Below are 26,302 nucleotides of genomic sequence, written 5' to 3'. Positions count from 1 at the left end.
CCAGTTCCCTCTCTGGAGCAGAAGTGACTGTGGCTGCAGATGTACCTGAATCTCTAATGTAGTAGCTGGATGGCAGCCAGGGGAGAAATCCAGCCTACTAAGGACTCCTGTGGATGCTGGCCTCGGCTTTAATCCCCTGCAGTGGTCAGATCTGAGGAGCATTTCATTATTCCTCCCCAGAGATGAACAACAGATAATACCTGTCCCAGGTAACATAGCATCCATCTCTTTTCTCAAAGAGAGGCAGCAGTAGCTCACAAGGATGCAATAAGACTGTGAGGCTCGATTGCGGTGGGGTGCTGGTCCTGTCTGCGCTCACAGAGGCCGCAGGCAAGTTCTTCCCCAGAGCAGAACTGCAGCACAATCAGGAGAAGAGGGACCCACCAAGGCCTGATGGCCTCTCTTCTGTAGCCATGAAGGAAAATGCAGATTTTGAGGAAAGGAACTGCATTCAGCCTGGGACACCCGTGATTCCAGTTAGATTGAGGGAAGGCCACAGCAGTCTCTCCTGAAAGCACGCCTGACTGCTGCAGTCTATAATGGTGTCACAGCTCCCCAGATGCAGGACCCCTAATGCGCCCATTCATCTCTACCGTCTCTTGCACAGATACCTCTGCTTGGCACAACAGACCCATATGCTCATGTGTGGCAGTGACAAGTGCTGAGTGGAGCCGCAAGATCACCACAGTATAGGGCAGAACGCATCAGCATCAGATCCGGCTCCCACAGACCTCCTGTACACCCCCAGACTTGGCCCTACCAATGGCCCTCACCTCTCACCTCAGAGTCCACCCTCAACGCATGCTGCAGCAGTTCAGCACCTCTGTGGAGGCGCAGCAGCTACCTCAGACAAACCCCTGCGTCCACAGACCAGAGGCTGTGGAGACCTGAGCCTACAGTGTGCCTGAACACAGCCACGCACCCCTGTCTCACCGCTGCGCTGCTCTCCCAGCCGCCCCAGGTCCCCCACGGCCAGCCAGTGTGTTCCCACTAGCTCAGGATAAGCGTAATTTCTGAGGGCCAAAAGCAGCAAGTCGTTGCAGAGAGCATGGTTGCTGAATGGAGCAGCAGCATTGTTCTCTGCAACCCCCACAGCTGGGTCTGTATCAGGATGGACGTCCTTCCTAAGGGCCTAAGTCTGTCCGTAATTGTTGCAGAGATTAACTGCTGTGGCTGGTTCATCAGCCCTGGTCTTTGCAACCCCCACAGTTGCGTCCTAGTCAGGATGGCCATCATTTCTGAGGGCGTGAACACCACGGCCTCTTACTTGCCCTACCCCTTGTCAAGCAGGGGAAGAAGACCTGGCTGCTTTTCCATCACTGTGTGACTGCTCTCTGTGGCTAGGATTGCACTTGAGCTATGGAGAAATTTAGACATTCCCAAGAAACAAGTGAGCAGAAGGATGGTCTTAGTTGTGGGGAGCAGAAAACTGCCAACAGCCTTGGCCAAGAAGGCTGGCTATGAACAAACAAAATCCATATTGGACAAGGAAGCTTCAGTAGGCCCCAAGAGGTCCTCTGCTTCTTCATGAAGGAGATGCCAAAGTGCAGGGCCAAAACCCTCCAAGAGACCCCAGCACAACATGGGGAATGAAGGTGCTGGGCTTCCTTTTAAGATTCCTGCCTGGTGGTGCAAACAACTGTTTGTGTCTCAGTACCCAGCAGTAATGCAAGGGAGAAAGCAGCAGGCCTCTACAGGGTGAAACTTAATCTGGGTCAGTCGCAGAGAGCACTTTTCCCAGAGGGTGCCCTTGTCCCTTATGGGTGCATTGACTCCTGGCTACACCACTAGTTTCTGGTCCTCACTAATCAACACACTCTTTGTGTCAGCCATTCAGCCAGTTTTCAGTCTATCTCACTGTCTGCTCAGCTAGCCCATACATCGAGCTTCACTTGAGGATCTTATGGGAGTCTTTGTCAATATCCTGAGAGAAATCAACATAGACGATATGCTCTGATCTTCCCATATCTGCCAAGCCAGTCATTTCTTTATAGAAGGGTTATCACTTTAAGCATGTCTTCCCCTTTGTGATCCATGCTGACATAAAGTGATTTGCCACACAGTAATCTACCCCTGTGCTAAAAGCACTCTCACCCTTACCCAGTGCCCACCCCACTAATGCTAATGCCACCCTGCCTGTAAGTTCTTTTGATGAAATTCATTTGGCCGTCACCTCTTCAAGAGATTTAATGGGAAAGTCTCAACTTCTCTGTCTCTCTGCTATCCTGAGAGCACAGAGGGGTTTCAGAAAAACACCCAAGCCATATGTGCACATGTCTTACTGAGAGCTAGCCTGGCCAGCCAAAAGCCAGAGCCACTGCCTTCAGCACCTCCCTCTTCACCCAAGCAGTCTGTGTGCCAGGAACTTTGTTCCAGGTCTGGCTTTGACTTGCAGAACTAAGACAACATTGCCCAAGTCTGCTTCCACACTGGGAACGCAGCCAGCAACACGCAGTACCAAACAGGAAACAAGAAACACCAGCAACCATTTGTTCTTGTCTTTATTTACAGGGGAGAAGGAGGCCAGCATTTTATCTTGAGGGCTGTCTTGGCTGCTTAAGCCCCATGATGCCTCACCAGTTCTGCAGGGCTTTGGTCCCTCTTACCTATATGTGGCAGGTACACCCACCCTGACAAAAGCCCTGGCAAAGAACTGACAAAAGCCCAGGAAAGCTTCCCACCACAGACAAGAGCCCAATGGAGCTTCTCACATGTACAGCTCTTGTCCCACTCACATGGTGGTGGTCCATGGGTGCAGGGGTGAGCCCCCCCTGTCCCCCCATGGGGGCCTATATGACCATGTCTAACCACAGCTCAAGACTCAACCAGGGTATAAAAGGAGCCGCACCAGAGGGCATGTGGTTTCAGTCCTCCTCAGAACAGCAGGTCTGCAGTCAGGGACTCTCCCCTTGGGCCAGGACACCATTCAGGGGAAGTCCTCGAGGTTGAGAGCCCTCCCATTTCATGTGAGTGATTGAGCATTTTGGATCATTGGCCATGAAATTTAAGATTCAGCAGCGTAGTGACGAATTCATGTGACATTCCAAATCTTTAGTTCATGTTGGTGGAGTTTTAATTGAGTTTGAATAAATTTTGTTCAGCTTCAATTTATCGGTTCTGTGACATTATGGCTGTACCTAGAATTACTCAGTGCAGCCCCTGATTATGGCAAAGCTAGCATGCCTTGGGAAGTGTCTGGGATAAGGGATAAAGGGGATGAAGACTGGAAAAGGGATAAAAGGCTGCCACGTGCCCACATCACAGATCAAGAGGGAATGAGGTTGTCCCAGCAGAGGTCATGGCAGGGAGTGTGTGGGGTGTGTTTTTCCTTTCTTGTTCTCTCATAAAAAATGAAATTTTATCTCACAGGGGGCTGGAGAGCAATGGAGCATTGAGCATCCAAGGTCTTAAGCTTTTAACCATGCAGAACAAAAACAATGCTCTGGAAAAGTTGGGAAACACTGGAGAGAGCAAGGCTAATGGCCCCTGCTCCAGGCTTCATGGGATGCCTATGAAAGTTTGTTTTCAATGCGGCAAGTCAGACACTGCAGCATGGGCCAAAGGCTGCCATTCTATGTCCCCTTCCCTGGCTGTCACCAAGCCTCTGGCCCAGCCCTGCTGCCCCTTGCTCTCCAGGCATCCCCTGATGTGCAGTCCAATCCCACCAGCCTCTACTGAGAAACAGGTGCTGCAGCACTACCAGGTTAAGGGAGATTCGTTGTCACCCTGTGCAAGGGAGGGCACTTCCTGCAGGGACATTGTCCTCCACCAGGATGCAATGAAAGGGACACAGACTAAGTGACAGCATGCTTTGAAAAAGGGGAACAGAAAATTTCTGGGCATCCAGGTTCATGCTACCCAGCTGGGACCTGTGGATGTCCCATATGGGGATATTGGGCAGCCCAGGGACACGCTGCTGCCCCTGCTGAGACAGCCTGCTCAGCAGCCACCTTTCATCATCGATTTCTCCTTTCGTTCAGTAGAAGCTGGTTCTCCCTTAACTGTATCTTACAGGCCCCAAATGCCCCGTCTAGAGCAAAACAATTCCCAGTGAGGAATGACAGACACACTTCTGACCTTCTGCAAGCCATTCTCCAGGCTTAGGGTTGACCCTAGGGCTGTGCTAGGAGTCCCACCACACACCTGGCCACCAAGCATCAGAGTGTGCTGTCCCCACCCAAGCCAAGCACTGAGACTGCTAAAGACATGAGCTACCATGTTCATATGATCACATACCCAGCATCCCCTACCAGGTCCTTGCTGAAAGTGTGACAGCTGACCCACACTGTGGTGGGAAGGGGTGTCAGACACAGAAAGGGATGCTGTTGAGAGTCTGAGACCTGGTAGTGCAGAGAGTCAGGGGAGGTATTACACATCATTCTCCCAGCGGTATTGTGCAGTGCCTGCCAGCCAAACCCAGGCTGCTCAAGCCTGAACAGCAACAGCAGGAGGAGGCAATGCCAGCCAGTTGCAAAATCCATGCCACACTCAAGTCACCATAGGTCTGTCCCTTCCCCGGGATGGAGACCACTGCGATACTAAAGCACCTGTTGCTCTTCCTTCATGCCTTTGAGGTGAAGATCCTAACAGCAACATCTCCTATGACCCTCTTCCCCATGCCCTCCCAGCAACACTCAGCCTGGCAAATACCTTATGGCAAGTAATTTTACATTATTCTGCATTTACACAAAAATAGAGCAATTCTATATTTATAGATACTTATAGCCGGTTCCGTGCTAGAGGAGTTGTTGAGCAAGGCCAGGAGCTGTGGACAGTCCAGGCTCCCAAGTAGCTGGCTGATTCTCAGTCAGCATTTCAAACATAAAAAATTAAAGGCATTCATCTCCATCTGTTTTCTTAAATAGATAAGGGGGGAGTGAATAAACAGTATGTACACAGGGGCAGTGTCAGGGCCTAAGCGCCCTCTGCCCCAGCCTCACACTGCCACTCAGGTCAGTGAGGCCGGCTGCTGGACTCTGAGGGCTGCCGCTGGCGGGGAGGAGTGTAGCCATTCAGGTAGCCGTTGCTCTGGCGTTTGCTGAGTCCTCCATTAAGAATGTCCTGGATGTGCTGCACAATGAGGTTTATGGCCACTGTGAACAAAAAGGAGGGAAAGACACGAGGGAGAGATTGCATTAGGATCACTGCAAATAAACTACAGCCAGTCCAGAGACTATGACCCTGATGTCTCCCTTGCTCCCATCCCCTCCTATTCCATGGTAAGGAGCTGCAACCCTGCCAGGAGGAGCTGCCCTCTGGGACTTCATCCCTCTGCCCCAGCTAAACCCAGCACGCAAGCCAGCAACTGGCTGTCCCAGTTGCACATCTTGCCTTGGGAGAAGCACATTTATTTCCCTTCGTGTGGGATAAACCAGGTGTTTGCCTAGAGGCACTGCATGTAGATGGGCACCCATGCTTGATCAGAGGAGCACAAACTTCCAGCCAGGAAGGAGCAAAGAGAGAGGCTCATCTCGGGGAGTGCATGTGTGGTAACAGCACTCTCTTGTGTGACAGTAATTTAAGTCACCTCTGTGGAAGGCTTCACTGCAACAGCACAGCCCAAAGCTGGCAGCCAGGACATAACAGCAGCCTCTGGGTCCACTCACCTTCGTTATCTGCTCCTCTGGGAATGATCACATCGGCATACTTCTTGGTCTGGAAGGAAAGAGAGCACTGTGTTATGGCAAAAGTGGAGACCCACCAGGCTGCGGCATTGTCCCTGCTTCCTGGGGCAAGTCCTTCCCCTCCCTTGCCAAACCCAACCCCCCTGGGAGGTATGTCATTGTTGATAACACATTTTGGATGCTTTTTTTTGTTTGTTTTTTACTCTGTGTTTCAAGGGCCACACTTTGTGCCTTGACTCCATTTTCATGATCTCATACAGACTGCAGTAAGAGGCAGCAAGAGTCAGTTTAACAAACCTGAAATAAAAAATCCTCACAATCACAAGACTCCAGCAGTTGATGCTTTTGGGAACAACCTCTCTGCTGAATCCAGCCAGACTTGGTGCAAGAATTGGCATGCCTGGGCACAGCCATGTGGTCTGCTTGGGATGGGGGAAGAATGTTCTACCAGCATCGCTTGCAAAAAAGGTCTGATTCAGGACACCACTTCTGACCTATCTTCACCTGTAGGTGCCAGTCTCAGTTTCCTCCCCTATTTGTGTCAGCTTTTACAGCTGACCAGTTCCCAAAAACCAAGCTCCACCACCAGTGAAGAAGCCAGCTCCATGGATGAAGGGTTCCATCTGACACCTTCATATCAAAAATCATCAGCAGGTGCTAGACCATTTCAGTGCTGGACCACCTGGCCCAGGGCTGGGTTAGGAGCCATAAGAGAGCAATGGTGGGGGCTGAGCATGCTTAACATCTGCATGCAATTGCTCTGCAGGTGAGTGCACCACCAGGTTAGAAGCAGGAACAGGCCACTGCAGCTGTTTTTTACCCTGCTTGTTTCACATCCCATCCTCCTACAGACTCTTCAACAGAAGAGGCTGATGCAGCATCTGCTGCTTTGCAAAGCTGTAGATCTACCTGGCTGGGGACTTGCAAGGAAGGGAGCCACCTAACTGGACCTGCCTTTCAGGAAAAGCTTTTCTGGGATTACCAGGATTTGGATGTTGGTCCCCAGAGCCACAATCGAGCAAGGCAGAGAAAAGAGTGCTGCTGAGGGGCCAGGAAAAGATCTTGTAACAAACACAGAGCAAATAAGCCCCTCTTACAGAAAAGGGCAGAGCTGGCCGCCTAGACAGGCACAGAGATGCTCCTGAGGCTGACAACCCAGGTTCCATTCTTGCCTGTAGTGCTGGCCAGCAGTTCCCAGGCTGCAGGACTCTGCTCCTTCTTATTCTGCCTCCAGAATAAGAAGAAAATCCTCATAACTACCACATCTGCTTCAAAAGCCTTGAGAACCAAGGCACAGGCTCCTTTGCATGAGAGCCAAGAGAGGTGTGCAATGGCTAGTCCTGCAAACGTGCTATTTCACCTGCAAGTTCTGCACGACTGCAGTGGTGTCCCACATGCAAAGTCCCAGTCTGCTAGGGAGCCTTGCCGCATTTTTCATTCTCAAAGTAGCGTCCTATCTCCAGGCAGACCTTGCAACGCTAGCCCAGCACAAGGTCTGTGTGTTCGATACCTTGGCCTCTCAACAGCCAGGAAATGCAACCTGCAAGGCCACATCCTGCAGCACAGAGCACAGGAAGAAGCTTCCCTGCTCTCCCAAGCATCCAGCCAGCAAGCCAGAAAGACTCCAGGGTCGGTGAAAAGGGCAGGCAGGACAGTCCAAAACAGGAGGCAGACACAGCAGACACTGCCTGTGGCAGGAATCTCCCCTGGCTAGATGCAGCCAAGGATCTTACCTCCTGGCTGGCATCTGCTGGGCTGCCTGGTGTTGGTTTATCGGACCCTATGCAGGGAGGGGTTTATTTTGCTATACAGGCATCCCCACAGGGAAGTGTGAGCTTACTGGGAAGTCAGTGTCTGTATAAATAGTCCCCATCTCACCTTGTCTCAGCCAGCGCTAACACCCCTATTTTTGCCAGTGCCTGCAGGGAGGGATGAAGGTGAGACAGGCTGACCTGAGCTCTGGGACACAAAATGCTCCTGTCTGAAGAGCTGGCCATGGTATAAGGCATTTCTGGCAGACTCCTGTGGGTGTCACTCCCCTTACTTACTGGCAAACAGAACTCTTCAAAGGCAGGCTTGACGAAGGTGATGTACTGAGATAAGATCTGCTCCAGGTCCCTGCCTCGCTCACTAATATCTCGTAGCACTGCAGGGAAGATGTAAGGCATAGTCAGGAGATGAGACATTAATTACTCCATCCCCCTCCCTTTGGCCAGCTACCCATATATTTTGCAAGAGGTCTTTGTTCCTGGAAGTCGCTGCCCACATGTTCAAGCACACCTCAATCCTGCTATATGCTTGCAGGCTTTCCTGGGAGCCAAGAGCTGGCTGACCTAAGGGCTTTTCTTGTCCTCCCTCTCCTCTTAGCTCTGCAAGCACATTTCAGCTGTAACCAGTGCTACCCCAGTCTTGACTATTCCCAGCCTCACAGTCCCTGCAACCCTCCTATCACTCCTTTGGCCAAAAGGCATTTAGGGCCATTTCCTCAAGTCGATCTGGTACAGAGGTGCCCAAAGAATAAAAAAGCAGTGGAGTTCACCCATACACATATTAAGGCACAGTTTAACTCAGGTGTGCATAGTAAAACTCACCCACCTACCCAGCTCTGCCAGGCTCCCTGTGCTGCTCCCAGCTGAGCAGAATGGGAAGGCAAAGCAGGCTCCCACAGCAAGAGGCTGGGGGTGGTGCTTGGAGGAAGCCAGGAGAGTAAGCTGGCCTCCTGCTTGTTCCGCCATTTGGGCCTTACACCCTGCTTGCATAAGGTGTTTGGGCCATTGCCATCCCCAGTCTGAAGCCACTTCAACATGAACAAGCACCCCAGTTCAGTGGGAATTCAGTCCATGAGTAAGAGCCAAAACTGCTGTGCTGTGGCAAAGCAGATGGCTCTTGGCTCCCCCCAGGGGGCTGGCTTCTACCCAGTACGCCTGGCACTGGGTTTGGAGTGAACGTTTTCCACATGCCAAGGCAGAGCCAAGCCACAGCACTACTAGCCTGTGTGACTTGCTCGGCAGCCATTGCCCATGTGCTTGCAGAGCCAGGACAGTGCTGGTTTGGCACCATTCCTGTGGATCTGTTTGTCCTCAGCCAGCAGCTTTGCAGTGTGCTCTTTTGCAGCCCCTAGCGGGGGAGGTGACGCAGGAAAGAAAGGACTGGGAGCAGGATGTATGCCAGCTCCAGGAACGGCTCAGCTCAGCCCAGGCTGCTCTAGACAGCTCCTTGCCTTCTCCAGAGAGTGGGAACAAGCCCCAGCTCAAACAATACAGAAAAACAGGAAAATAAACCAGAAAGATTTTTGTTTCCCAGGTCCCACACCCTGTTTGTTGGCTGCTCTGAGGCAGGGAAGGAGCACAGTGAGGGCATATTTACAGCACACCCAGCCTGGCATGGCATGCTTGAGGTCTGTGAACTGCATAAGAGCGAGTGTCCACCTTGCAGGGACTGGTCCTGACAGGCAAAGCTCTCCTGCCTGCTCCCAGGCAGACCACAGCAGGGCAAATCACCCTCACACACAAACAGAAGTCAAGCACCTATTGTCTTGTACCTGACCCAAAACAACAGGTCCCAGCAACCCAGGCTAAGACCACCCACCCTATTTGGAAGTATCACCCTCTACTTGCAGGGCAGGCAAATGTCCCAAGGACAGATTGGCACCATGTAGAACCAGCAGGCAGACATCTCTCAAATCGGGTCTAAAACATGTACAATGACTTGTCTTTGTTTTACAGCAGCTGATTGAGAACAGAGCAGTGAAGGGACCTCTGCCAGAATCAGCTTTGCATGGCTGAGCCTGTTTGAGGCACTCAACAGAACTAGCCCCTTGTCCTAAGGTAGCAGTGTTTTGTCTGAGAGAGGTGCAGAGATGGGGACAGTGCAAGTTACAGGTACAGAATCACAGCACTACTGATTAACCAAGCTGTCAGCTACATTTGCAGGAACTTCATCTGCTGCTGCCTAGTTGAAAAGCCCATTGCTGGAACTCTTCAGGACTTCCAAGAGAGCAGGATGACTCAGAGCCATGTCACAACACAAGATCCTGAGTTTTGCTACGAGCTGCCTCCAGCTACATTCCAGGGACACTATTATAGCTTCAGCACCTCACATGCAGGTTCTCCTTTCTCTGAAATATTAGGGAGATAAACAGATTTACTGCTGCGATGGTCCTACCAACTGCTAACAGCAAGCCAGGTCAATTCCCTACCAGGAGGCCAATGAGTTGCCCTAACTGGGAGATACCAGCACCTCAACCAGGCTAGCTGCCCCTTTGCACTTGGTGGTGGGTGAGAGAAATACCTAATAGCCTGGGACCAGGCAGACCCTCTCCAACAGCTGCAGCACAAATGGGTTTACCTCTGTATTGTGGTCAACAGCTGGATAGTCTCAGGTCTCATATCTTGGATGGGATCTCAACCAGTTTTCACGCCCTGAGCTCACCCTTCTGTACCAAGTCCAAAGTGACTGAACCATGCACTCCAGAGTGAAGCTGGGATGCACACGGTCATGTTGCACTGCAAATGCACATGCAACACCTTTCCTTCAGACAGCTGATCCAGGGCACTGCCAAAATTGTTGTAACTTGAGATTTGAGTTGTATGTTACAGGAATTGCTATAGCACGGCGGTCTTGTTGCTAGCCAGGCTGGGAGCAAGGGAAAGAGTTCATTGCAGTATTAAACCCTATAACCTGGCCCAAAGGGGAAGAGGTGAAGATTGTAATGAATAATCTTTAAATCATTGTAACACATAATTTAAGTAGCATGTTATAGGAATTACTATAGCAGGAGGCACCTGAATCAATGGAGGTCAAGCCTTACAAGAAGCAGTGCAAGTGCAGCAGTGACCCAACCTGAGCTGACTTTGGTGCCCAGTAACTCCACGCAACACACCACCTCTCCTGTCCCAAGTGATCTCTGTAACAGATGGAGCCCAAAGTCATGGACTAAATGAACTCAATGGACATTTGCAGCTATTTTATAAGGGCAGTCCATAAACAAAGGGAATTATATCTGTGCATTTTATTAAAGGATGGGAAGAGGTGTGGTGGGCAATCAGAATGCATTGGATAATGCAGGACCTGAGAATGACATAAATGGTATGAAATAAGGGGTGGAGAATGTGCTGGCTTTGGCTGGGATAGAGTTAAGTTTCTTCAGAGTAGCTAGTATGAGGCTACATTTTGGATTTGTGCTGAAAGCAGAGTTGATAACATGGATATTTTTGTTATTGCTGAGCAGTGCTTACAGAGAGTCAAGGCCTTTTCTGCGTCTCACACCACCCCATCAGTGAGTAGGCTGAGGGTGCACAAGAAGTTGGGAGGAGGCACAGCCAAGACATCTGATCCCAACTGACCCAAGGGATACTCCATACCATACGACATCATGTTCACTCAGCATATAAAGCTAGGGAAAAAGGAAGAAGCCAGGGAGTGCAGGGGAGGAAGGAATGACAGATGACAGGACACAGCATTCAGAATTGTGGCATTTGTCTTCCCAAGTAACCCAAGTGTGAAGGAGTACTCTTTTCCTGAGGATGGCTGAACACCTGCCTACCGATGGGAAGTAGTAAGTGAATTCCCTGGTTTGCTTTGCTTGCACACGCAGCTTTTTACTTATTAAATTGTCTTTATCTCAGCCCATGAGTTTTCTCAGTTACTCTTCCAGTTTTCTTCCGTATCCTGCTGGGAGGGCAGAGATAGCAAGTGGCTGCATGAAGCTTAGTTGCCGGCTGGAGTTCAACCAGAGCAGTGTGCTACCCTGTGGCTGTGTGTGAACCCAAGTTCTTGTTCTTCTACAGCACAGTCTGCTTAACAGATAAGGCTCACACTGCAGGATCTTGCAAATCTCCTAACACATCTCCCTGCAATGACTGTGCTGTCACCTCCCTGGATGAGTCATGCAAGAACACTGGGCAGGGTCAAGAAGGATGTGTAAAAAGGACTGATCAGCACTGACTACATCCAGCAGCAGGCTGTGTATCTGTCTCACAGACAAGGGCAGGCAGGCACGAGGAAGCAGGAGCAAGAAGATGGCTTGTCTCTTCTCTCAAGTAGCAAGTGACAGGACAAGAAGAAACAGCCTCAAGCTGTGCCAGGGGAGGTTTAGACTGGATATTAGGAAAAAATTCTTTGCTGAAAGGGTAGTCAGTCATTGGAACAGGCTGTCCAGGGGGCAACAGTGGAATCACCATCCCTGGAAGTGTTCAAAACGTGTACCTGAGGCCATTAGTGACATGGTTTAGTGGTGGTCTTGCCAGTCCTGGGGTAACAGTTGGACTTTACGATCTTAAAAGTCTTTTCCAACCTAGTTGATTCTATAATTCTAAGACTAGTTCTGTAGCAGAGTGGAACAGTCCCAAGCACACAAGCAGTTCCAGGCTAACACACTGAGACATGCTCCTCTCATCACAGCATAGAGGTCTGGACCGGACCTCTCCTAAGTCATCTTTTGCATCCCCAGACACCCTGTCGAGGTTGTTGGAGCCAGGAAGGGGCAGGGATAGTTCAGAGAAAACCAAATTCTGCCCCAAGAATCCCCAAATGCTTTCTTAGTCATCTAGGGAGACTCAGATGGCTGCATCAGTGAGCCCACTCATAAAGGCTGCTTTGAAATGAACAGCGTCTCGAGGCACACAGGTCCTGCAGAGCTGCTCCTATGTCAGCTGCAATCCACAGCCAAGCCAAGCTAGACATGGAGTGTCGTAGAGAGGGATATTCTGGTTTCTAGAGCTCTTTGTTCACAAAGCCATCATCGCAGTGCCTCCCACAGAGAGGCTCCATGCTGTGCTGGTTGTGCTTGCACAGACTAAAAAAATGAACCACCAGACTCCCTATTTGCATCATCATCTGCAATGGACAACCTCACACCCAAATGCATCTTTGGAGCACATCCATATCCCACGTCCTGAGCAGATCTATGAGACACTGCCTTCTGACTGAGCTGCTGAGATGCTCTGCCTTGCATCTTGCCTTCCCCGCTGGCACGTGCTGACTGTAGCTGCTATTTAGCCGATGACACAGAGGTGGTGCCACAGGGCCATACAAGGACACAGCATGCTCACTAGTCACACTGCTACACACATGAAAGGAAGAATCCCAGGCAAGGCAGCAAAAAACCCACTGAATCCTAAGAGACATGGAGCAAGGTGTTCTCCGCTGCCATAAGCTGCTCTGCGTGATATTCTGCACTGGGAAGGAAAAGCTCCCTGGCTGTTTGCTAGCAGCAGCACAGCTTTGTGCCAGTTCCAGATCTGCTCTGGTCACTGTAATCTGCCTCTGCAACCAGCTGCCCAGATCAATTGACATTTCTGTCCCTGCTCCACAAGGCATGTTTGGGCCTCACCTCTGCGGGACAGCCGGGTGTCTGCATCCGTGTCCACAAAAAGCTTCATGCGGAACAGATCCCGCACCTCCTGGCTGTAGAAGGCGAGGATGCCTTCGAAGAGCACCACATCGGCAGGGTAGACAGTCACCGTCTCCTCTTTCCTAACAGGAGGAGGGAGAGTCAAAATATAGCAGGGGATAAGCCAAGAGAGGTGGGAGAAACAGCGGCGCTCCTAGGCACTGCTCCAACCCTGGGACATCACTGCTGCACCAGGCGGGTGACCAAGGAGAGGGCAGAACTACACCACTGCAATGAAGGGCGCCCAAGGCATATGTACACTTCCTAGGACAAACAGCAGAGCAGGAAGCAGACCAGCCCTTCTCCCCCTACCTTGGCCACCTGCTGCTTGCAAGCACTATGTGCCAAACCATAAAGCCCAGAAAGCCTACACATTGGGCTTCAGCCATGGGAACCTGCAAGAGCCAGCTCTGCTCCTCTGGCAGCCAGGCAGCACTCCCCTGACACCACAGCGCTTCTGTGTGAAATGGAACAGTCACACTGTCCACAACCAATATAGGCATGCAAAAACAAGCTGAACACATGCAAGGGAAGAGTTACAGGAGCAAGTACTGTTGCTCTCCTCCTTTCCTGGCAGTGCCAGGCTGTTTGAGCATGGACTACTTGTTAAAGCTACACACACAGTTTGTGGGGAGATAAACTGTTGGTGGAAGAAGAAAAGAGGGACTATACCGCCCAACTCTGTTGACACCTATATGTTGCTGGATGCCACTGCTTGGCTGCACAGCTTTCCAGACCCTCAGACTGCACCTGTACCTGCCCTGGATCCTCTAACCAAGAGGTCTAGAGAAGTTAGGTTTGAAACTTTGAGTTGGCACATTAGGTGCCTAACAGTGGGCGCAAGCAGAGGGGCAGGCGGTTTGGGCTTGCAGGACTGCGTGCTGTGCCACAGGGTGTTAGCAGCAGCACAGCAAGGCAGGAGCAGCTGTTGGACCTGGAGTGTGAGACAAAGTCATAGACAGGAATCTGGACCGTCTTCCCTTCCGTGATCTCTTTGAGCGTTTTCACGATCAGCTCGTTGTCAAAGGCATCTGAGGAGAGAGGAAACGTTACCTGAGGAAGCTTTGCAACCCCTCCCACCCACCAGACACTGAGCTTAGCCTAGCCAGAGGCACCAGGACAGACAAACACGCAGACAAGGAAGAAAAGCCCTGCACATCCCCATGGACATAGCAAGGCCGAGGTCTCCCAGAGACCCTGGGTATTCACTGTCACTGCTTTGCACTAGCCTGGGATCTGGCCTGCAGAGATCAATACCGCCCTTGTATGGTGGTGCGGCTGCCCAGGCTCAGGAAGGCATCTCCTCCAGGACTCCAGCCCTCAGAGACTGGAGCAGTGTTTCAGCCTTGAATCACTGGACAGACAGAGCTCTGTTTGCTCAGCGCTTGCTGTCTCTGGCCATTGTCCTATGGCGATGCAGGGACAGCAGCTCTGGAATTCCCCCACCAAGCCCAGAGATGGTTCAAAGAGCCCCTGTTGTAGTAACAGGGCACAGGCCCCTCAGTGAAGGGCTTTTCAGAGCAGCTGCACAAGACTGTTCCCTTCCTGAAGGAGGGACACAGAACTGCTGGATCCAGGGGGCTGTGCCAGACCCAACCTCCCTGGTCCCAACCCAGCTGCACCAGAAGGGTTTTCAAACTGACAGATGTTTTTGCAGGGAGAAGAGGAGCATCTCAAGGAGTTTTGAGGGTTCACAACCTGCCCTTTCTCATTCTAAACCCTCCACCCCACAGGCACTTTCCTTCCTAGGAGAGACAGAGGTTGCACTGTAGGGAACACAGGTAGTCCCCAGCCACCCTGCCAGGGGTGAACCCTCCACAACAGCTCAACTGAGTCTCCCACTCATGCCCCATGTGGAGACAGGGTCCCAGTGTCCACGCAAGACTCTTTGCTGGTGAACCAAGGGGTCCCGCTCCAGCCCTCGCCCTTCACTGCATGTCAGAGCCACAGTGCTGTTCTCCATTCATTCACCTGGGTGGTCAAAATTGAACTGGCCTTTGAGTGCTTTGGATTTCTGCTCTGAGGTGAGGACCCGGTAGAAGCTGTCTTGGCTCACGATCACCACCTGCTTCTGGCGGTAGTCCACCTCGTTCTGGCCCAGCAGCTGGACAATCTTGGAGCATACAGAGGACTGGAAAAAGAACAGCAAAGGAGGCAAGTCAGTGGCAAGTGGTGTCTGAGCCATGCAGGGAGGATGTCCCCAGGTAACAGCCATTTCTGGGTGCATGAGACACTGCTTGCTGGACCTCCAGCTGGGTCTGTGGTCTCCTCAAAAGCACAGCCCAAAGCCACTGAGGGAGAGTGCTCCAGAGGCATCAACATGAGGTCCTTCGGTGTCAAAGCAGCACTAAGTTTGCTCCCTGCATCCCTCTCCTCTGTCCCTGTGGCCTGCCAACAATTCTTACTCTGGGCACAGGGCTGTTGACTGCTCCACTAACTGGCAGCGGAAACCAGTCAGCTACTGCTTCGGTTCCGCCACACCCCCAGGGGCCCGATGGCCAGCTTCAGCCTGGCCAGCAGCTCCCCAGGGAGCAGAGCTGCATGTGGTACCAGGGCTGAGCCTCCTCCCTGAGAGGCAGCCTCAGTGTCTTGGTTCCTCCAGTGCTGGTCCAGGCCAGAAACCCCACCACAGCGTGGGCAGGGAGGGAAAGAGTCCTCAGAGAGGGAAAGCCAGATTGTTTCCAGATGCTAAACAAAGCTCAGGGTGAAAAGACACCAGAAAGACAGCCATGGAACTACATCAAGGATCTCTGCCACAGCTGCCAGGGCTGGGAGGGGCAGTCTCGAGCATATCCTGGTGCCTCTTGGCACAAGACTAAGGGCACTGCAGAGCCACATGGCTCTGGCTGCCGGTGCAAGATCCCCAGGAGCACTGCTGGCACAGGGACTGGCAGCTCTCATATTGATACGCGGATTGACTCCACAACTCGTTAGAGTCGTAAAGCAGGTATGTTTTATTCAGTGCTGAGGCGCATGGGGGTTGCTCCTCCAAAAGCATGCGCGCCCCCCTTTGCCACTCAGTTTGTTTATATTACATATAATGATTACCTAAGCATGAGATTGCTTCACGCCTAATACATATGCAAAACCTATTCCCGTCTAGTATATAATTAGTTTTCTGGCATTCGTCCCACTGGTGCACCTGCGCAGTGCCTCCTGGTGGTGGTCGTTAGGGGGTCATGAGGATGAAGGCCTGTAGTTCCTCTTCATCACCACGAGTAACCTCTTGCTTTCACGCAGACTCAAGAGTTTCAGCTCCTATCCAAACTTCAGGTTCAGTACAGGCCGGTTTTATGCATCTTAAAGTAGAAACTTGTCAAGTTTGCAAATTTTGTTACTCTGGCTATCTTTTGTTCCTTTTCTTTCTAAAGATACTATTTAAACAAGAATGTCTTAAATGTTAAGTTATGAATCTTATCTACTACAATTCTGTCTAGCAGCTGTAACTCTTACAATTCTGCTTCACCTTTCTAGCAACTTTGACTCCTACGGTTCTGCTTCACCAAGCACAGCGACTGCTTAAGCAAGCAGGCACAATGTTAACCCTTTATTTCCCGGTATCAATATCACATGGAGGAGGCTGGGTGCTGGTGGGGTGGCTTCAAAACTCTGCCGGCACTTGCAGCAGGCACAAGCCGAAGGTCACGCTGGACCCCACCACCACAACAAGAATAAAAGCAGAGCTTGTGGGACAAATCCCAAAGCCTGCTTCAGTCCTTTCTCCTTAGTCATAAGAGTCCTTGGCCACTGTGCAACACAGGGGTGTGGACTGCATCACTAACTGGCAGCCAGCATGCCTGCCCTAAACAGCAAGACTTGCCTGCATGAGCCCTGTGTGTCAGCCCCACTCCTGCCCCACAGCATCCACTGTTTGGGGAGAAGCGGGTGCTCCTGGTGCCAGACTGAACTGCTTCACCTCATGGAATTTTACTTGCTGCAGATGCCCAGTTGAGAAGCTCCTGGTCTCAATCACCGTTTGCTTGCCCCAGACTGTTAGTGGCTCCTTCTGTGCTCCCACTTCCCTGCTGGCTTAACCATCTGCTTTGTTCCTGGCTGACAACCTCCAGATTGACAACCTTCAGCAGAGCTGAAGACAGCAGTGGTGAGAGGGAACAGGGAGAATGCTCGCCTGGCAGAGGAGGTCACTCCAGCAAGCAAGAGGGCAAGGCTGTTTGCCTGAGAAGCTGGAAGATTTAACGGCATTCCCCTCCCTAGAGACTGTCTCTTCCCCTCCAGGCCAGGCTGACCTGACTTGGCTGTGACCACTGTGCTGTGAGTCAGCCCCAGCCTGGCTGGAGAGCCTCTACACACAGCACTGCTGCAGAGTGAACTGGCTCAGGCTGCCCGGCAGCAGTCCTTGTGGCGCTGGCCACAAATTTGGTCAGGGACAGGGTCTCCCTGAGCATTCCACCTTCTTCTCCTGCCACTTGTGGCTGGCAGGTTATGCTTCCTGACCCACGTCAGGAAGCCCTGCCCTCCAGCGAGCTGCTACCACCCACAACAAAGCACTGCAAGTCAGTGCCAATCACTCACCCTTCAGCTTGCACAGACACAAAGCCAGAGCTTATTCTCCATTTCCTCTGTTTTCTCACTCTCCACATCCTTCTCCAGCCTGTGTTAGCCCTATTGCTTATCCAGCTGTATCCCACAGGTTTTGCAAAAACAGGGAACAGGGAATGCACAGTGCCTCTCCTCCACTTTTCCTTCCTGCTCTGTCCTACACGGGCTGCTGCCTTCAGATGCTGCCTGTGCAGCAGGGAGATGCAGTGCAGCAGGGTTCAGCCTTGGCCGCAGCCACTGACGCCAAATTTCCCACAGCCATTGTAATAAACCACCTCCAAGCACAAGCACCCAGACAGATACCCAGCCTGTATATCAGCAGGCTCCATACGTATCTGTAGCAGAAATCACCTTCTCCAGCCCAGAAGAAGCAAGGCCCCTTTACTTTGGATCAATGAAAGCAATACACCAGTTGCACACTCACTCTCCCCTTGGACTTCAGCATAAAGATGGAAAATAAAATCATTTGAGGGCATCAGACAGTTCCTGACAATCTTCCTTCTGCCTTATGCACACTTGTCTCTGGTCTACTGATCTTGGAAGAGGTGGCGGAGGGAGGGGAAGGAGGAAAGTCCCCATCAGCTCTGAAAAATCACCCTCCTGTTTCATACCCTTAACACACCTAGTGGTGAGGAAAACACAAGGAGAAAGTAGCTCCCAGCTGCTGGAGACAGGAGTACATCCTCGCACTGGGGCCCGTGACAAGGACTGGAGCATGTCCTGGCTGCATTTACCATTCAGTGTTCTGTGGTGGCAAGTGACTCCTGCAAAAGCATCCAGGCAGATGCTATGGGCCCTTCCCTTTTCTTTGGTGGTCTTTGGCGACCTATCAGAAGCACTGGAGAAAGATGATCATGAGGACATCCTGCTCTCAGGACTGAGCTCAGGTTTGTCGCACTGTGCTTCCCAGCTAGGCAGGGATATCAACTCTGGGCTCTGGGAAGAAGCATATGCCACTCTGGTCCCACAGAAGGTGTGGGCCAGGGCACTAAGTGCTGCAGGACACAGGAACTGCAGGGGACATGGCATGTTCCTCCAACCCAAGGGCTGCGTTCAGCTTGCCTTAGTGGGGCAGCAAACCTCAGCAAGATCTATATGAAAAAGGTAATTTTTTCTTTCCTCACAATCATTTGTGATGGAAACAAGAATGACTCATGGGGGGCATTCCTTGATGCAAGTCTGGATACCTCCCACACCTGGACAGGCATTTTTTCCCCTTGGTTGATAAACACCCTATGTTAAGGAGGAAATAAAACCAGAAACACAGAGGTTACAAATTCCCCTACACAGTGGGAACAAAACTTTCCAGTCTTAGGAAGTGTCCCTCCAAATGAATAATGTGTGTCCCCTGCTTAAACGTTCTCTCAAACCAGTAACGCATACATGCATATGATTGATGTTAATCAGAAGTGTGAAAAATCCACTAATAACTGGAAATGATAGCAGTTATGCTCTGGGGAGGCCTTACAATGTCCTGAAAGACCAAGACATGCCTGTGAAGTAACATGCCAGGGTGCAACCAGCCTCGCTCAGCCCCTTCCCCAGATCCACACTGTGCAACCCTCACCATGACCCAAAGTGAACACCAATGGCGATTCAGCTGCAGCGCACTCCCAGCAACAGGATGCTTTCTTAAGCAAAAGCCTTCCCCTCCTCCAGAGCTTGTTTAAAACTAAATATAGACAGAACACAAGAACCCCAAAGTCTCCATGGCTGCTAAGTGGACCTTCCCTGTGTTAGCCACATAAAACCAATGCAGGACTTCCCAAGCATGCAGGCAGGCAGGCAGCCCTGGCCACTCTGCCATCATTCATTACTTTCCACACACTGCACTGAGGAGAAGCAGGGCTCCAGGTTTAAGCCAACTTGCTGCAACCCACTGAGCTGCACTTCCCCAGACTGCACTTGAGCTGCTCCCTGGGAAAACTGCAAACCAACCCACACCACGGTTGATAGGGAGGTATCTACACAGTGCAAGAAGCAAGTTCAGAGATGTTATTCCTGAGCAGAAGCAGCTCCAGCTCCTCTTGCAAGACTCCTTCTCTGAACCAAGCACACAAATAACTAGTGTTGAAGTAGGAAGAAGTACAGCTTTATTCTGCTTGGAAAACACAGAGGGCACCTGGGGAAGAACTTCAGCATATTTTCCCAGAAGGAGAGAAGTGGTGCACAGGGGAAAAAACTCTACAGATGGTTATTTGGAGCCCTACCCCTGACATTTACTTCAAAGATATTAATTACATTATATATTTAATTCACATTTACTCACAGCCTATAGCTGGCTGCTCAGATATTCTTCAGGAGTTGACTAATTTCCCATGCAGATTATCCTAATGTCCCTTTTCGGTAGCTGTTATCAACCAGAGAATTAGGACTTCAGATGGGTTTTAGAGAGAAAGCTGATGGACAATGCTATAGGTAACCACCACAGGAAGGTTCCAGGCAGGACACAGCTGATGCCTGCAATCCCAGGTTTGCTGCAGCAGATAGGGCAGTATAGGTATTTTTGCCCCAGCTGGTAAGGCCTGTCCTGGGCTAGGAGGGATCTGTATGCCTCATGCATGTGAATACACTAAAACCTACTTGTTCAAAGCAGTCCCTCTATCCCCAGGGAGCCTGGCACTGCAAAGGGATGTCTACACCTAGTTGCTTGCTAGGGTCCCAGTACAGCAGCAGGGAGGACCCCTCATCCTCCCTATGCCAGATAAAGTGATTCCAGCCCTAAAGGAATACTGAAGCTGCCAGTTCCCCCAGAAGCAGGTACAGGGAGAAGAGCTGTGCCAGAAGAAAGACCTACCAGGAGAGACATGTGCTGTGCTCCAGTTTGAAAGGAAGAGAGGCACTGCTGCAAGCTGCTCACCTTGAGCCAAGATGCTGCTCACCACGAGGACAGTCCTCTCCAATAGGGCAATGCCCTTGGCCCACAATAAATGCTACAGCCAAGAGCAAGGATAGACTGCAGCAGTTACATCCCACCTGTCATCAGGGAGAGAAGCTCAGAGGTTGTCTCAAGGGATGCCACTGCCGTAACCCCCTTTCCTTTAGGACCTGCATGTCAGCAGGCTTGGCAGGGGCTGTCATCGTCTTTGTACTCATGTAGAATCATAGAATTGTTAGGGTTGGAAAGGACCTTAAGATCATCTAGTTCCAACCCCCCTGCCATGGGCAGGGACATCTCACACTAAACCATGTCACTCAAGGCTCTGTCCAACCTGGCCTTGAACACCACCAGGGATGGAGCATTCACAACTTCCCTGGGCAACCCATTCCAGTGCCTCACCACCCTAACAGTAAGGAACTTCCTCCTTATATCCAATCTAAATTTCCCCTGTTTAAGTTTTAACCCATTACCCCTTGTCCTATCACTACAGTCCCTAATGAAGAGTCCCTCCACAGCATACTTACAGGCCTTCTTTAGACACTGGAAGGCTGCTTATGAGGTCTCCACGCAGCCTTCTCTTCTCCCAGTTGAGATGTCCTCATCACATGCTTGTGGATAAGAGTCTCCAATCTGGGGATCTGACAGGATTTTCCCTAAGATCACATGAGGGGCCGCTGGGATTACTCATTGCATTTCTCTGAGGTCCCCTATAGTACAGTTCCCTTTCCAGGCATCACAGGGGACTTTCACTCAATTGGGTCCCTGAAATCAGGAGCCATGGTAATGCTGCCCTTCTCTCCAGCATTACCCTTCTCTCTGCAGCACAGTAGCTATGGATTTTGGTCTCTTCTTGTAAGGTTATGTTAATTGTAGAGTATTAGGAGGTGCTTGGTGGACTGGGGTGATACACAGAATAGATACCAAATTGGGAAGGGTCACAGAGCATCTATTAAATGTCTGCTTGCAACTGTAGAGAGCTGGTTCATGACCCACACAATCCTTTCCAGTCCTAATGGAGCACATCCGCATGGCAGCACTGGGACTGGAAACTTGCTATTCTTGTACCAAAAGCCTGGGCCTCCACCCAGAGCTTTCCCAGGCAGGTTCACCAGTCTTGCCTTTCCCTTTGTGAGCCACAGGCTAGCCGGTCTAGGACTGGGATAGCAAGGTTTCTGTTCACTCACCCTGGGATACTGTGCATGTGATCAGCACTCCTGGGCTGGAGCATAAACAGGAGTACAAACACTGAGGATCTGAACACAGATTATGTGCAGGGAAAAAAAAGAAAAGCCCTAACACAGTCTCACCCAATCCACTGGATTTAGAGATACGGGTATTTTTCTAGAGCCTCTGCTGCAAACTCCAAAGCCTTGAGCAGGCCAAGTCCACAGGACTATGGTAAGCAGTTGCTCCATAACAAACTTACACATATTCATTCGGTAACAGGAAAGGGCTGACCCATCAAATGTCCTGTGTATAAATCTGATCAAGGGCTGGCACAAAATAATGTTCTACTAGAAAGTTTGACAAGTCTCTAGCACACATTGACACCAGTGTTTAAGTCAGACCTTGTGATGCGGGGATCCTGCCAGCCACAAAACAAACGTCACCAGGAAATGGTGCTGAACTGACACAGGACTGCTGCAATCCCTGCTAGTCCCCCTCCCATGGGTCCCCCTCGGTCACTGCAGGGTCTCCCTTAGGCTTCTTTGCCTGGCATCCAGGTGATGACAATGCGGCAGGGGACCCCAGACTTCTGTGGGCAACTTCAGCCCTTGCCAGTATAAGGGAGTGAGCTCTGTCATGCAAGAAGCCCCATGTGGAGAGGGAACTGCCTCATGCTGTATGTAGTGCAGCTGGAGCTACTGCTTCCCTTGGGACCAACACTTTGGCTGTTCCCCCCTGGCTAGGTGATATCAGCCTTCTAATTCATTCATCTAGGCAGCCAGCTCAGCCTCAGACAGCATTTGAGGTGTTTCAAGCAAAAGTGCCTAACAGATTAACAGTGAAGAATACACCTGGCTGAACACATGCTGCAATTCTGGTGCTCTGCAGTCTAAAAAACTCTCAGGCTGCATGTTCCAGCAGGCATTTCCAACTTTATGCTCTAACACAAGATCCAAATGATGCAGCCACTGGGCCACAGTAGCACCAATATTCAGCCCTCACTAGTTTGAGGGCTGGGTAGCCAACAAAAGCATTTGCAAATCTGTCTTTTCTTACAAACTCCTGTTGGAAAGTACCAATTGGCACCCTGCTTTGCAGCACGTGGGGACAAGCCATTAATGCGTTAGCCGGAGTTTGAAGAGCTCTCCGCACCTCTACAACCACCCCATCACTATATGTTTCCACTGCCACTCCAGCACAGCCAGCAGAGCTGCAAGGTCCCAGGAGCCAAGCTGAAGTGAGGACATGTAAAGAACCTAAGAAGGTATCCCAGCTCTTTACAACACATCTCAGTTTGCTGTCTTTTCCTCTAGCCCGCAGCCTGGCTGCCTGCCTTGCATGCTGCAGTCTTTGGTAGCCAGGAATCTCTTGTGGGAGGAAGGGAAGACGGTGTTAGCACAAAGACCAAGGGTATAAAAAGGAAACAAGAACTTTAGCAGAGTGCTTGCAGGATGAAAGAAAATGCTACAATCAACCTTGGGAATCCCTCTAAGGAAATGAGGCAGTTGCAGTTCTCTCCAGCTTTGGCACAGGAGGGGGTCTTAATGCTATGTCGTCTCCTCCACATCAGGAGACCGCAGCACAGTGCCTGAGCTGCACAGTGCTTGTATTTCAGCGGACAGTGGGAGAAATGCTGCCTCCCAGCAGGTCTTGTGAAGGGCCTGTTCCAGCTGAGCAGACACAAAACAGCCACCATGCAGCTGAGACTGCCCTCATAGAGGCTGCAGCACCACAGCCTTCCCAGGACCTCTGTGGCTCCCCAGTTTTGCTCCCAGTACAGTCCAGCTTCCTTCTAAGAGCCAAAAAAAAAAACAGAACAGCACTTAGGCTACCTCCTATTTGAGTACCAAAAGTTGCTCAAGCCTCTTTTGCTCACCCAGGAGCAGCAGTTAGCCTTTGGATTTGAGTTCTCACCAATTTGCCTTTAAGAAATACCAGCCAAACACTTCCCCCAGCTTTTCAGTGAATGCTGGCCACTTTGGATGCCAGCTTCCCCAGAGCACCACATAACACAAGTTGTGGCAAGATACAAACAGGATCCCTTCCTTCCACAGCCTGACTGTGCTGGTGCATTGAGAGGGATGGGGGAGGACTATGGAGCCTCTTCCCCACCTTAGACTCAAAAGCAGCAGTGGGAGGTGCTGGAGGGACCACGGAAGGCAAATGCCCTCTGTTATGCTCTGTCTGGTGTGCTGCCAAAGGGGTGTGTTATGGTAACAACCCTCAATTGGTGTGAAGGTGAGTTGGATGGATTTGCCACTTTTCTAGTGGAAAGGTGCCTGCTTTCTTTCCCTCTAGGAGCATTTTGTTCTCATCCAGAGCCAGCATACTGGCATGGCAGCCCTGGGCTAGATTTTAGCTGCAGAGAAGCCCTTAGCTGAGCAAACCACACCAGCCCCACCACTGCTTTCCCAGAGTGTGCTGTGCACCCAGCATCACTCAGCACATGGCAGTGTCACTAGCCAATGGTGGGACAACCTCAGTGCACCCTTGCCCTGCAGCTGCATCAAGTGTGAATTTGAGGGTCTCTGTGCACAAGCCGCAGGTTCTTTTTTTCTGTTGCTTCTCCTCAAGCAAATTTTTTTCCCCAGCATATTTCTTTCTGTCTTTTCCCACAAATTTTGTACTGATCTGCTGGATCCCCTTCAACTGGCAGCACTGCACAAAGGTTTTAGCAGGCATCAGTCACTGGAGGGGGAGACACACACAAATCTAGGCTGAGAGACAGGAAAAGCCAGTTACTACATCACCCTTGCTAGAAAGAACCATTTGCATAATTTTATTTTTTTACTAAGGCAGCCTGCTGCTACTAAGTATTTGCACTTTGAAGTTGAAAATAACTGTGGCATATTGTACTGTAATCACTGCTTTTACCTTGTGGGCCAGAGACACGGCGCTCAGAGACATAACAGTTCAGCAGCGCCAGACACGATGTTATTGGGACAGCTACAGAGAGGCAGACCCACGCATCAGAGAACAGACAAACCCAGCATGTTTAAAATCACCAGGAGCTATAGTGCAGAAACAATCCAGCTTTGGTTCCCAGTGGAGGAGATTACATCCTCTCATCATCCCTCCCGTTATATCTGGATTTTTCTCCCTTGCAGTAGAGCAACAACAGTCCAAGAATAAACTGGGTACTGAGAGATGGATTCCTAAAACACTGTTATTATGGATTGAGGTACAGTTGTTGGGTTATGCCATCCTTCAAGAGAAAAAGGGCCCCCCCTCCAAATACAACTCAACCCACAGATATAAGGCTGTCTTCCTCCTGTGACAGCTCAACATTCAGTTTCCTTAGCAAGAAATATTGCAAAGGTATTGCTACTTCCAAATTTATTCATGTTCTCTGAAATACCTCTTAAAAATGCAGGTAGAACATCTGTGCTGCCCTGCACAGGGGCTGATTAGCTGTGGGTCTGGTTTTACTGCTCTCTAAATAAGGCAGGGGAAATCGTATCAGGACAGAAAGCAACCTACCTCAGGTTAAACAAATAAAGAAAAACCCACTGTGTGAAATAACAGTAAAAAAAGAAATTTAAAAAAAAAAAAAAAAGGAAATAAAAACCGTGACGCTGCTGGAGGTGCCCAGCGCTGCAGTCTGGGTGCAGCAGCCCTCCAGAGAAAGTCCGCATCAGCTCGGCCAAAGCGGCTCGCCCCGGCCCCACCGCCCCGCTCCCACCTGCCACGGCCAAGGACCATCCCCTCCTGGGCGCAGGCAGGAGGTCGCTCTGCCGCTGTGAGTCAGCATTTACTGCGGATTTTCCACTCCTGCTACCCCGAAATTAGCTAGAAAAGGGCACCCCCATGCTCGACCGACACCATAGAAAAATAAATGAATTGACTGCATGGCACCCAGCGGGCCCTGCGGGTCAGCCGCGGGGCGAGTGGCCCTCGGGGACACTCCGAGTGAAGGGGTGACGGAGAGGGGCGCTGGTTAAAGCCACAGACGGGGGGATTCTGGGGGGGGGGACATCTCCATCCCGGCCGGGCCGGGGCTGCACACTTCCCGCGCAGCCCCCAGCCCTGCCCGCAGAACTCCGGCAGCCCCCGGGAGCAGGGTTCCCGGCCGGGTGGGGTCAACGTTTGCACCAACACCACCCACAACCTCCCCTCCACGTGCACCCGGGACTACCGCACTGCCACCCGGCCAGAGGCCTCGGAGGCCCTGTTCCCTCCGCCGGCTCCTCCTTCCCCAGGCCGCACCGTGCACCGTGCACCGCCGGAGCAGCGAGCCCTCCCAGTCCTGCCACCTCCCCCGGCACGGCCCGGCAGGTCCCAAGACAGCGCACGTGGCGGAGCGGCCGCTCGGACCAGGCGGGCTGCCATGTGGCCGCCGCGCCCGGCGGAGGGAGGCTGCGCCGCGGGGATCCCTCTCCTGCCCCCCGGGGCTCCCCGGAGCCCGCCGCGAAGTCCCGCACCTTGCCGCTGGCCGTGCCACCGCTGACCCCAATGAGAAAGGGCTCGCCGCCGCTGGGCTGCCCGTGTTCCTCCAGCCTCTGCTCGCTGTCCCCCGCCATCCTCCCCTGCCAGTAGCAGCAGCGCCACCACCTCCTCCACCTTCACTCCCCGTGCGGGGCTGGATTTATCTGATGAGTCAAGGGCCTTCCTCCCCGCCTGGTTCACATCCCTGCGCTGCGGCGCCCTGCCAGGTGCCTGCCGCAGCTGCACATGCTC

The 26,302-nt window shown here is 51.5% G+C and overlaps 1 protein-coding gene across 1 annotated transcript; it reads right to left on the bottom strand.

The window, feature by feature from the left end:
- Window positions 1-4,681: 4,681 nt before the first annotated feature.
- UCK2 (uridine-cytidine kinase 2) lies at window positions 4,682-26,302 on the bottom strand. Its single transcript, XM_062602335.1, has 7 exons — window positions 26,047-26,302; window positions 14,989-15,148; window positions 13,952-14,048; window positions 12,958-13,100; window positions 7,673-7,770; window positions 5,607-5,655; window positions 4,682-5,093 (listed from the first exon to the last, which is right to left on the bottom strand). Exons 1-7 carry the CDS (start codon window positions 26,143-26,145, stop codon window positions 4,954-4,956), a joined length of 786 nt encoding a protein of 261 aa, XP_062458319.1. The 5' UTR covers window positions 26,146-26,302; the 3' UTR covers window positions 4,682-4,953.

Source organism: Pezoporus occidentalis, unplaced genomic scaffold, assembly GCF_034315485.1.
Source record: "Pezoporus occidentalis ecotype Australia unplaced genomic scaffold, CSIRO_AGI_Poc_V1 ctg76, whole genome shotgun sequence".
Taxonomy (NCBI): domain Eukaryota; kingdom Metazoa; phylum Chordata; class Aves; order Psittaciformes; family Psittacidae; genus Pezoporus; species Pezoporus occidentalis.
The sequence above is the reverse complement of the archived record's forward strand: the minus strand, read 5'-3'. Positions and strand labels throughout refer to the sequence as shown.

Coding starts and splice junctions, on each gene's coding strand:
- UCK2 (XM_062602335.1), bottom strand. CDS start 26,145: ATGGCGGGGGACAGCGAGCAGAGGCTGGAGGAACACGGGCAGCCCAGC. Junction 15,149..26,046: donor GTGGCACGGCCAGCGGCAAG/GTGCGGGACTTC, acceptor TTCTTTTTCCAG/TCCTCTGTATGCTCCAAGAT. Junction 5,094..5,606: donor CAGAGGAGCAGATAACGAAG/GTGAGTGGACCC, acceptor TTTTGTTCACAG/TGGCCATAAACCTCATTGTG.